General features: G+C 34.6%; 1 protein-coding gene across 2 annotated transcripts in view; it reads right to left on the reverse strand.

The window, feature by feature from the left end:
• The window catches only part of LOC147024569 (cell growth regulator with RING finger domain protein 1-like), a 47,474-nt gene extending 34,368 nt beyond the window's left edge, over positions 1-13,106 (reverse strand). The window contains exons 1-2 of one of the 2 annotated variants that reach the window (XM_085884614.1): positions 12,958-13,106; positions 12,703-12,841 (exon numbers count right to left, since the gene is read on the reverse strand). In XM_085884614.1, the coding sequence (XP_085740740.1) occupies positions 12,703-12,791 (89 nt within the window). In that variant the 5' untranslated portion in view covers positions 12,792-12,841; positions 12,958-13,106. The remainder of the gene's footprint in view (positions 1-12,702; positions 12,842-12,957) is intronic. The other variant, XM_085884615.1, reaches the window with a different exon arrangement.
• Between the last annotated feature and the right edge of the window lie 339 nt (positions 13,107-13,445).

Genomic DNA, 13,445 nt, shown 5'->3' on the forward strand with positions numbered 1-13,445 from the left:
AGGATCAGCGTCAGGAAAACGAGCCACATGTCCATACAGCCGCAGCTGACGCTCACGGACTATGCAGGTAACAAATCTCATCCGAGTCTCTCTCAGCAACCGCTCGTTGGACACAAAATCCGACCAGCGATAGCCAAGGATTCTTCGAAGAGACCTGGTACCAAAGGAATTAAGTCTCCGTCTCAGATCCTTGGTCAAAGTCCAAGTCTCGCACCCATAGAGCAAGACTGGAAGTACCAAGGACCTGAAGACTCGGACTTTCGTCCTCCCGCACAGGTACCGGCAGCGCCACACCCCATGATCCAGTAAATCCATGACTCCCCAGGCCCGACCCAGACGTCTATTGACCTCCGGCTCACAACCTGCGGAGACATGAATATCACTGCCAAGGTAAGTGAATCTATCCACGACCTCAACATCCTCACCACAAACAGACACAGACAGGACAGCAGCATCCAAGATGTCACCGAAAGCCTGGATCTTAGTTTTGACCCAAGAAATCCGTAATCCCAACGGCTCCGACTCCTCATTCAGCACCTCGAGGGCCCCCAAGAGGATGTCTAAAGTCTCCGCAAAGATGACTGCATCATCTGCAAAATCAAGGTCCGAGATCTTGACATTGCCAAACGATGCACCGCAACTTTATCTCTCCGACATCCTCCCTAAAATCCAGTCCATACAAGTGCTGAAAAGTGTGGGGGCAAGTACACATCCCTGACGAACTCCAGTAACAACTGGAAATAAGTCAGAGATGGTACCACCACACTCCACAGCACTCTCAGTACCAGAGTAGAGTTCAGACATCAGATCGATCAGTTTCGGTGGCACCCCACGAAGACCAAGAATTCTCCAGAGGACATCCCGATTCACTGAATCGAACGCTTTACAGAGATCAACATAGGCTGCAAGCAGCCCCTGCCGAAACTCTCGTCTGCGTTCGGTGAGGACACGAAGTGCAAGGATACGGTCAATCGTTGACCTCTTTGGTGTAAAGCCTGACTGTTCTGGACGCTGGTGCTCAAGCAGATGGTGGCGAACCCTATCAAGAATTATCCGAGCAAAGACCTTGCCCGGCACTGAGAGCAGCGTCACCCCTCGGTAGTTGTTGCAGTCTTGGCGATCACCCTTCCCTTTCCAGAGAGGGACAACAAGGCCCCTCTTCCAGTCAGTTGGGATGATGCCTGTGTTCCTGTGAAAAGAAGAGCGGCACAGGTTTCTCTGGGACTGATAGGAAACCTTCCCCACCTTGTTGATTTTGGAAGAGATAGTGAAATGGCAGCAACAGAATGTGTCATTGATGAGGCCAGAGTATACTGGACTGCTCTGCATGGCCAAAAAGGGTTCAGCTGTTTGGATACCCTCAGGCAGCATATGTTTGTCTCTTCAAAATTAGACCTTAGGTCACTGCCAGCAACAGAAGATGCGTTTTACGAGCATTGTATCAATTGCTTCTGTATAGACGTGCACATCTCAGTGACCGAGCACTTCCCCCAGCCACAACATTTGGCAGAACCCTTATCAATGGAAAACTGGTCCCAATTCTCATGTCTAAGCCAGCCAAGCCAAACATAGACAAAACTGTGTCTTGCATGTGCAAATTATCCAAATGTCTGAAACGATGTTCATGCAAAAAGGCTGCTGTGCCTTGCTGAGTGACATGCATATGCCTTGGTCAGAGAGGTTCATGTGGTGGAGTTGTTTCAGAGAGTGACTCTTCCTCTGAAGAGGATGTTTCATGTCACAATATTGTGTTAATCCATTTCTAATTTTATCTTCCTTAAAACCATGGCATGTAAAAGTATGTTCTTGTTCCTGACCCCATTGATAGTCAAGCATTTCTGAGTTGCATAAATCTTTTGTTGTTTGACATATAACCTTGTCAATTGTAGGTAGGTTAAATCTACACCAATTGTGATATAGGAAATGAACTCCTCTTGAATATGAGGGGTCATTTGTGTATATAGGTTTAGTGGTTATGATTTTAGGACAATATGAATTACCCATACCCCCATCCTACATCTTCGCTTTTGCCAACATTTTGTTATCAGAGGGGGCTCGCAAAAGTGTTGACTGTGTTGTTGCGCAAGAGTTTCACCATTGCCAACATTGGTTTTCATATACTCAAAGGGTGTCTCTTTATGAAAATCAACACAAAAATTTTATAGCAGACCGGGCAATTTTTTTTTAATTTTGATCGGTTGGCTCCCGGACTATCTGTGTATGGTTTTTCCTGACACAGGGAGATAAACCAAATTTTTGGGTTCCATATTGAATTTATAACCAATTGGGGTTGAGTATGCACTGAATGAAAATATTGCATTTGTTTTTTTTCCATCATTATAAGCACCATCAATCAAATCACAGTGAATTAACACCGAATTTATTCCTGAGGATATTTGAATGACATTATCACTGTAAAACATCCCATTAGTTTCAATCTTTTTTGAGGAGAAACCCAATAACTCTCTAAATGAATTATCAATTGTGAACTTAACCTTGTAGTTATTTTTAACTTTAATCGTTGATTTTGAAGTCTGTTTTTGAATGTCTATAACAATATTTTTTGGTTCATCACCCTGTTCTTTCATAAGACGAGCAATTTCAGAAGATATTTGAGAAATCTCATATGCTCCGGGTGAGACTGTTATCGTTTTGTATCCACTTCCGGGATTATAACTAAACTTGTCATTTTTATCAGTTATATTAAATAAGGTATTATAAGTTTCCATGGACAATAAAGATGCCTCATATTCTTTTGTTGGGTCAAGTTGTAGTGGGTATGGGAATGAAGATGTGTGGTCGCTTGTTGTGAAATTAAAACTCAGGATTGTGCTTCTCATCTTATTTAATATGAGATAAAATGTCTTTATATTGAGATTTATTAATTATTTTCATGTTCATCAACTGGTCTAAAATGGCTGATGCTTAATTAAAACAATTGTTATTTCCAGCCTTCTTACTACCTAACAACAATAAGTCTATTAACTAATTGCGATGGGTCATTTGGAAGAAAACTAATACCTGAACCAAGGATACTTAAAGCCTGAATAATGTGTTTCTCCTTCTCATTTTTCCTACTTTTACTAGAAATACTAACCCTATAATTTAGAGTGTTCAGCAGATCAATATATACTCTATCATCATTATTTTTCATATCCAATGGTTTATCAATATACTTTGATTCATCCCTCACAGTTGAACCTTGTCTTCCATCTTTTGTGAGAAGAAACATTAATCTCGGAGATAGTTTAACAGGGGGTAGAGCAGAACCCAAGAACCTTAATTCATCATTAAATATCAATACCTTTTCTTGAACAAGATGAAATATTGCTGGTTGTTCTGTTGGAATGAGTCCTGCTTTGGTTTTTTAATCTGCTGAATATTCATTGTTTTGAAGAGCATTCACAATATAATCAGGGGGTTGATTAATCTCTTCCAGTTGTTGAAATAAACCTTCATCATCATATACCTTTAATTCTCCTAAATGCTCTAATTCTTCCTCCATCATTTGATCAAATCTTTTAACATTTGAAGTTTTTTAGGAGTATATTCTACTGTGGGAACTGTGGAAACATCTTTCATTTTTTCTTGGGAAGTTTTTAAAAGTGGTTTAAAAAATTTCTCTTGTTTTCTTTCAAATGCTTCTTAGCCCGTTAGTTTCTGTCTGCGTTTCTTCTTTATGTCTTCCTGCTGTTTTACAACTTTTGAAACCAACTCTTGATGTTCCTTAAATCTTCTTGCTCTTTCTTTTGCATCCATTTATTTATTGTAAAATATCATTTCATGAATTGTAAAGATCAACAGGGAAATTTTCCTTTTCTTCATCATTCAAGTAGATGTGTTCAAATAAATCCTTTTCTTTAAATATTTCATCAAATTCTTTATTAACATTAATGCGAGTTGTAATTTCTTCTTCACTAATACTTGCATCTCTGCTTTTCATACGTTTGCGTTGAGTTTCTTCATCAACATCAAAACCGAATGATAAAATCTTCACTCCGCTCAGATGTTTAATAATTTGTCTCGTTCCTTCTGGATTAGTTTCTAATATCCCAAGACCACAAGATTTTAGTTTCCTTAACTCACTCTTACAATGTGAATATTTTGTTGTACCAAGAGAAACCTCCTCAAATATTTGACCTTCATTCCTCAATCGCATATGTTCCTCCACTGAAATATAGTGATAATCTTCACCTTTTACTTCTCCAGGTCTTATTGCTCTAGTTGTTGTTGATACAATGCGTATCACAGGGTGTTTTTTAAGTAAATTTACAATATTCTCATTTGTACTACACAAGAACCTTGATTTATGAAAGTTTTTTCCAGAAGCAGATTTACCCACAAGATTTACAATAATAGTTGTCATTTATATATGTAATTGTTTATAAAACAAAAAATATATCCCTTAATATCTCATCTTGTTTCACAACAATATATTTATATTTTTCAGTCGTGTGCTTCATTTAATCCTCAAATTTCTTTTTACTACATAATGTAGAACAATTATCTCTCCAAAAATTATTGATATCTATTGAATTTAACTTGAATAAAATAAAAGTATTAGCATTGTTTCTGATGGAACGACGAGGAAGTTGAAAGTACGATTGACTAAGATAAATACAATTACAAGAAGAATGTCTCCCTCTTGTGTAGTAGCTGTCCATTACCGTTTGGTTTCTCTCATTAACACAATCATCAAAGATAACGAGGTTCTTTTTTGATTTATCCAAATCTTGGGGAGACGGTATATCATCCGTATTATCACGAAGAATACAAGTTATCGGATTTGATTTCTTTTTACATCTCTGTGTATCACAAAATAGTTGAATTATATCTTCAATGTTATAATCATTTAGGTTTTTTTGACGTTTAAATAAACCGATTATATCTTCTTTTTGAAGACCAGCATTAAAACCTTGTGAGAGTAGTTGATACTCTGGTTGAAAACTCGACTTTGTGAAAATTATTAAATTATCATAATCTAAAAAGTTGGGAGTGAGGAGCATCTTTAAAAGTAAGCAGGTTTTTCCACATCCACTTGAACCAACTATGAGACATCCTAATGAATTTGGGAGATTTTTATAGTTGTTAAATTTTATCTTATTTTCCCAAATGGGTAAAAAAAATCATTCATTTATATATTTGGAAAACAGGTTATTTAATTTATTATTAGCTTTTTTAGAAACTCTATATTTTATCCTAAGTTCAGGTTTAATTTCAAGATAATCCATTATTTTATTTATACAATATCTTGTGTTGATATTTCCTTGAAAATTACATCCATGAATAATATATAACAACAATCCTTTGAACATTTCTCTTATACGTTCAGTTTCTTCCCTTGTAAGGAAAGGTGTGTTATCACCCTCATACTTTACATTCATTTCTCTAATCAATCTTGTAAAGTAATTCATTTTTGGTGTAAATCTAAAAGAATTATTTTCCTTTTTATATTTTTTATTATCATTAATTAGAAGATAATCACAGAATATACATTGTTTATAGGCTTTTGACTCTGTGTTTAATCCCCGTCTTTCACACGCAGGACAATTCTCAAATTTGTCATATGGAGAATCAGGAAAGTCTAGCATATTTATAAAGTAAAACTTTACTTAAACTGAAATTCATCTATACTTTCAGTTGTATATCGACTCATATGTAATAATATTACCATCGATATCAATATACTTTTTTTCATTACCAGATTCAACGACAACATTTTTTATATTAAAGGTAATTTTAAAATGATCGTTAACTACTATTGAACGAAATGTCATTTCACCTGATATATTAACATCCTTTATTTCATCAGGATTTACATCTTTAGGGTTGTTGAAAAAAATATAAATTTCTCCTTGCATATTACAGATGGTCTTATCTTTTCTTTCTAAAGCTTCATCCATAAGGTTTTTGTTTTTTGATACTTTTTCTTGTTTCATTGCTTTTTCTAGTTTTGAATATATTACTAGAAGGAGAGGAGAAACTTTTGTTAGAGATACTTTAATTGATGTTCTACCAGGTATACTAAAAGCCCTTCCACTGAAGGAAATTGAAGAACTCATATTATTTACCATAATAGTTTTTATCTAATAGTTGTTATATTTATCTTTGTTCAATTTTACATCCTTGACATATTTCTCAGTATCTTTAACAAATGAAGAGATTGATTGAAACTTGTCTTTTGTGTCTTGAAACATTGTATTTATTAAGTGAAAAAGTTGGAGGATAAAATGGTTTTAAACACAGATTCACCTGTAAAATAAACGAAATTTTCATCAAGAAAATTTTAGTTTAAGCAAAGATTTATTATATAAATATGGTGAATACAACATACTGCGATGTTTGTAATCACAAATATAAACATTATAGAAAACACCTCCGAACCAACAAACACATTTAATCTATTTCATAAAATATCTCCTCTTGAGTTGGAAAGAAAACATTGTGATATCTGCTCAAAGGATGTTTTGAAGAGTAGTTATAATAGACATCTTCAATCACAAAAACACAAGAAAAATGAGTTTAAAGTAAAGGGAGACTATTACATTGAAAACACTGATGGGGCATTTAAAGGGCATATAAAAATAAGGATTTTTCAATTTGGAGAACCCGGTCCATCATCAATAGCTGAATAAATTGAAATAGTGAAACCTGATGTTGAAAAGGTTATTAAAAAGACATTAAAAGAAATGAAAACTTTTAAGTTTTATATGGGAGTGAAAATGAATATGAAAAGACAAGATGAAGAACAAACTCCTTATATGAGAACAGATCTTCATTTTATAACATCATTTCAAGATTTTTTGAATAGTGGGGTTTATGAAGAACTATCAAAACAAGAGGAGGATGTTGAAAATACAGTGGTAGGAAGTGGATTCAATGTTAAAAAAATCATCTTTTTAGATATACACATTCTAAAATCAAACCCTCTTAAAGCTTCTTCTTATGTTGAATTACCAAAAGAAATAAAACTAAAGAAGGCAGTTGTTAATATTAAGAACAATGACAATAAATGTTTTCTCTGGTCTGTTCTTGCTCACTTTCATCCACCAAAATGCAATTCAGAAAGAGTAAAACAATATATGAAATATGAGAATACCTTGGACATTAAAGATTTTAAATTCCCAATGCCACTAACAGATATTCCTAAATTTGAGAAAAAGAATAATCTTTCTATTAATGTATATGGATTAACGGATACAAACAAAGTTCAAATATTAAAAATTTCAAACAACTATAAAAATGAAGAAACACACATTGATTTTATATTTTAGTGTTGGAAATAATTCACATTACACATACATCAATAATTTATCAAGATTAATCTCTTCTCAGGTATTCAGAACAGCAAACAAAATATATCCTTGGAAGCGATGTCTTAATTCATTTCATACAAAAGAACGATTAGAACAACATTCAAAATATTGTAGTAATCATAAATCAGCTGTAATTACAATGCCTAAACCTGGTGAAAAGATTTCTTTTGAAGATTATAATAAATCTATCATGCACCCATTTGTGATATACGCTGATTTTGAATGTATCCTTAAAAAGATAAATACTGCTTCTCCTAATCCAAAAGAATCATATACAAATAAATATCAAAAACATATTCCTTGTGGTTTCTGTTATTATATCAAATCATCTGTTGGAGAAAAGTATAACAAACTTGAACATTATAGTGGAAAAAAAGCTTCACAAGAGTTTGTAAAACGATTAGAAAAGGATTGTATAAGACTCACTAAATTAATGAAAGAAACAAATGAACTGATGAAATTAACCAAAGAAGAAAAATTAGAATTTAGAAAGAACAATATCTGTCATATTTGTTGAGGGGGAAATTAAGGAGTCTAAAGTTAGGGATCATTGTCATCTTACTGGTAAATATAGAGGTCCCGCTCATTCCTGTTGTAATCTTAATTATAAATTACCTTCTTTTATTCCAGTCTTTCTTCACAACAGCGCCAACTATGATACACATCTATTTATAAATGAACTTTCAAAAACACCAGGGAATATTTCTGCCATAACAAATACAAGTCAAAAGTATATTTCATTTACAAAAATGATATTCACAAAACCTTTAACTCGTATTAGGTTTCTAGATTCTTACAAGTTTATGGGAACACCACTAGCCTACCTCGCATCAAATCTAAGCTCCACGGACTCTTTTCCAAATCTTAATTCATTCTTTCCAAAAGAGGAAATTCTCACTAAAGAGGAAATTCAGATTAAAGAGAGAATTCAAAGTAAAGAGGAAATTCTAATTAATGAGGAAATTAATGAAGAAATTCTAACTGAAGATGAAATTCTAATTATAAAGAAAATTCGAACAATGAATGAAATTCTAACTAAAGAGGAAATTCTGATTAAAGATGAAATTCTGATTAAAGAAGGAATTCTCACGAGAGAGGAAATTCAAACAAGGAATGAAATTCAAAGTAAAGAGAAAATTCTTACAAGTAAGGGAATTTATCCTTATGATTATATGGATTCATTTATGAGATTTAAAGAAACACAACTTCCTTCAAAAGAAAGTTTCTATAATAACCTTTATGAAGAAGAGATAAGTGATAAGGAATATAAACACGCACAAGAAATATGGAAAATATTTAAGATAAAGAACCTTGGAGAATATCATGATTTATATCTAAAAACAGATGTTTTATTGTTAGCTGATGTGTTTGAAGCTTTTAGATCACTCTGTCATAATAAAAATTGTTATGGATTAGATCCTGCCCACTATTTCACAGCTCCTGGTTTAGCTTGGAGTGCAATGTTGAAAATGACAAAACAAGATATAGATTTAATCAGTGATGTTGATATGCTTTTGATGATTGAGAAGTCCAAGAGAGGTGGAATATCACAAGTATGTTCAAAAAGATATGCTAAAGCAAATAATAAATATCTTCCAAATTATGATAGTGAAAAAGATAGTAATTATTTGATTATTTTGATGCTAATAATTTGTATGGATGGGCAATGTCTCAATCTCTGCCTTATGGTAAATTAGAGTGGGTGGAAGAAAAGGATTATGAAAAGGCTTTGATGAATATTGTTATTTCTTCTCAAGAGGAATTGAATGACGAAGAAGAAGGTTATTATTTTGAAGTTGATTTGAGGTACCCGAGTGATCTTCATAATAAGCATAAAGACCTTCCTTTTGCATGTGAGAAAGAAACCCCAAAGAAAGAATGGTTCAGTGATTATCATAAAAGTTTTAATATTAAAGGCAAATCAACAGAAAAGTTATTAACAACATTCTATGATAAAGAGGGATATGTTTTGCATCAGAGAAGCTTAAAACAGTTTTTGAGAGAAGGATTGAGAGTAGCTAAAATTCATAGAGTTTTAAAATTTAAACAAAGTCCTTGGGTGAAAAAGTATATTCAATTCAATACAGATATGAGAGCAAATACAAAAGTAAAATTTGAAGGGGACTTTTATAAATTAATGAATAATGCTGTATTTGGAAAGACTATGGAAAATGTAAGAAACAGGCAAAACATTAGATTCGCAATATCTTGGAAAGAAGCTTCGAGATTGATAAATAAACCAAGTTTTGAGAGAGAAGAGGTTTTTTTCAGAGAACTTTTCTGCAATTCATATGAAAAAGGAAAGTATTGTAATGGATAAACCAATTTATATTGGAACAGCAGTTCTTGATTTATCAAAGATATTGATGTATGATTATTTGTATAATGACTTAAAGAAAGAGTATGGTGAAAATGTTTCATTGTTGTATATGGACACTGATAGTTTTATCCTAGATATAAAAACTGATGATGTTTATAAAGATATGAAGAAAAATATTGGAGTATATGATACAAGTAATTTCAGCAAGAAGAGTGAGTTATTTTCCAAAAAGAATGAAAAGGTTATTGGTAAGTTTAAGGATGAGTTGGGTGGAAAAGTAATGAGTGAGTTTATTGGATTGAGAGCAAAGGCATATGCTTATAAGTATGGTGATCAGATTGATAAGAGGTTAAAGGGAATAAAGAAATATGTAATAAAGAAATCAATAACTTTTAGAAATTATTATAATTGTTTGATGAATAAGAAAGAAGAATATAGGAAAATGAATACAATAAGAAGTTATAAACATAACATATATAGTGAAGAAGTAAATAAAAAGGCATTAGGAGCCTTTGATGATAAGAGATTTATTTTAGATAATGGAATAGATTGTGTTCCATATGGATATTGTATGATAGAGTGAATAGAATAGATTGTGTTTTAACGATGGGAAGATGGGTTAGGGTTTTTTAAGGGCTACCGCCGCGTCTTTTTTTGCAATATATAAATGGTCAAACCAAGTATTAATCAAACTAAAGAGTGGAGAAAATCTCAGTCTTGGTATATAAATGGAAAACATAATGAATGTGAAAAATATCAAATAAGTCTTATTGAAAAAATAACTAAAACAAAGGTAAATAAAACAAATAAGCGAATCAATTTAAAAAGTAGTAAGTTTGAGGATGTAAAGAAAAAAATGAATATCCTTGAATGGACTGAAAACTTTGATGGTTATCAATTGAACAATGAAAAAACAATATACTATAATCTCAAAATGATATGTGGCTTAGGAGGTGGTCAAACAAGAGCATTAAGAGAAGTTTATCATTTCGTAATGGCACAAAAGGGGTATCTTAAAAAATATAAAGATTCAAATGTTTTGTTTTTCAATATTTTAGATGGGGATTATTGTGCAAAGAAAATTAAACTATTGAAGGAATTTGAGAATGAACAAATCTTTATAGGTTCAATGAGTGAGCTAAACAATATGCATCGGTTATTTGATAAAGAGTGTCCCGAGGCTTAGACGTTTTAGATATTTCTTTAGAATCACATTTAACAAATCTTTATCGTATTGTATGGATTATTTGAAAAAAAAAAGTGTCCCCAGGTTAAAAGGGGAGACAAATAAATATACCTTGGGATAAAAAGGGGGTTTATTTTTAGGGAAAAAAAAATGAATCGCTGAAAATCCCCCATTCATTTACATGGGGAAAAGTGAGCCAGAACCAGTATATTCACCCTACTCCCCTGTTCCCCTTGAGGAGCTTATTCAAATGTATGAAGTGAAAACATTTTTACCCTAGAAAGTTTTAGAGATACAGAGGTCCAAATTTTTTCGGTTTTTTTCAAGATGGCGCCCGTACCACGTGACCTATGACCTCACAATTACCACTTAAGTTTGCTATCAAAAAATATACATACTATGGTGAAAATTTCGTGTCGATCGGACTTACCATTCCTGAGAAAATGATTTTTAAAGCGAAAGAACCGCAAAATTGCCGGCGGAAAAATATAAATAATAAAAAATAAAAAATAAGGAAATAAACAGAAGAAAAACAATAGGGTTCCCTGTCAGAATAACGGTACCCTAATAAACAGAAGAATAACAATAGGGTTCCCCTTCAGAATGACAGGGTACCCTAATAAAAATAAAATCACAAACATGTCAAACACTTGGAATATGTCTTTCAATCCTGACAAATCACACACCACCATTATCGCTCTTGATGTTGTACTTGCTCTCCCCTCTCGACTAGCTACTCCGACTCACTTCTTGCTTGACACCGTGGAAACCAAGGCCTTCAGGATTATTGGAATCTTTCGCAATGAAGCCGAGTCTACGGGTCTATCACTTCATCATCGCAGATGATGGTCTCCGTATTCTGCCACCTCAGGGCTGGTCTTGCACCTTCTGCTCTTTCCGTACTTTGTCCCCCTCCAAGGTTTCTTCAGGACTAACACGGTCCATGATTAACCTTATTCTGGTAGAACTACCTCAATCCAAGATCATTGCCCACCTCCACTCATTTGTTACTCTTTTCCTCCCCCGACCTGTGGAATCAACTTCCACATCCTCTTCAATCTCATCCTTCCGAGCAGGTATTCAAGAAAGCCGTTCACCACCATCCCGCATCGTCCCCAATCCTAAACCATATGATCATTTTGTTTTTCCACCCTTGCCTTGTTATAACCCTAACCCAAATCCCTCCCAATTTCCAGTTTCCCTCCTTGGAGCTTCATTCCCCAAGCATGCACGTTTCGTGTCCTGTTTTTGTCTGCCACGTCCTGATCCGCCCTGACCACGACAAACCGCCTGCACGAATCTGCACACAACTCTCCAAGGATCCACAATTGCTAATTTTATAACCACGATCTTAACAACTGATACTTTTATAATAATACGGAGAAGTCAAAAAATGAACAACTCAAAAGGTCAGTGCAGAAAATACAGTCGCTGCCGTGTCTTTAAATCAGCTGGCTTCCTTTATCTTTCTGAGATAAGTCTACTGTACTGTACTATACTGTACTGTACCATACTGCACAGTTCTGTACCATACCGTATTGTACCATACTGTACCTTTCTGTACCACACTGTACTCTACCATACTGCACCGTACTGCACTGCACCACACTGTACTGTACCACACCGTACCTTTCTGTACCGTACTGTACCATACTGCATCATTCTGTACCATACTGTACTGCACCACACCTTTCTGTACCATACTGTACCTTTGTGTACCACAATGTACTGTACCGTACCTTTATGTACCACACTGTACTGTACCACATCATACTGTACCTTTCTGTACTGCACCACACTGTACGGTGTCATACTGTACCACTGCACAATGCCATACTGTACCATACCTTTCTGTACCACACTACTGAACCATACTGTACCTGCAAGCTGAGAGCACGAGAAGAAGTACCACCACGCCGTGCACCAACAGAATAGTATGTAATTTCCAGTCATCGTCAACCTCCTCCATGTCTGCGCACGACCCTCACTCACATCGACATCCTCGAGGTGAAGGAGCAGCTGTCGCAGGGAAAATAACAAATACAATCGAATTCGAAAAACGGAACTGTGTGAACGTTCACCCATTGACAATGCATTAAAACACAACGACTCCAAACAAAGTTCGGTGAACATACGAACTCATGAAAGGAAGGCTCCGGGGATACCACAACATGGACATGGTGACAGCATTTCCGCAGTTTCCCGAAACGCTTCACAACAGACGCTTCACGTCATTGGCTGAATTCCATCACGTGCTCAACGCGTTGCCTCACGTGCCTAACGTATTACGTCATGTCAGAAGCGTGTTGCGTCACCTTGCGTCATTGAAACAACGCGTCGCCCCCGTAAAATATTACGATTATGATCGATGGAGAATTATTATATATTTTTTTCTGACTCTACACCGACTTTGGTTAAATATCGTATTTCAAAAATATTCACCGATTGAAAATGTTTACTTCGATTTAGTTCCTATCGTTATATAACGCAACCAGCTGCTGTCTTTAACCGTTTCTTTTCTGCCGCTGTTAGTTCCTCATTCATTTTAAGGTCAAAGATCATGTTGAGGTCAAATTTCTAAAATCGTAATTTTCCATCCGATTGACTTGAAATGTTAACAGGA

The sequence above is a fragment of the Eptatretus burgeri genome, chromosome 6 (assembly GCF_056783735.1).
Source record: "Eptatretus burgeri isolate ZD-2024b chromosome 6, Ebu_testis_v1, whole genome shotgun sequence".
NCBI classification, from domain to species: Eukaryota; Metazoa; Chordata; class Myxini; order Myxiniformes; family Myxinidae; genus Eptatretus; species Eptatretus burgeri.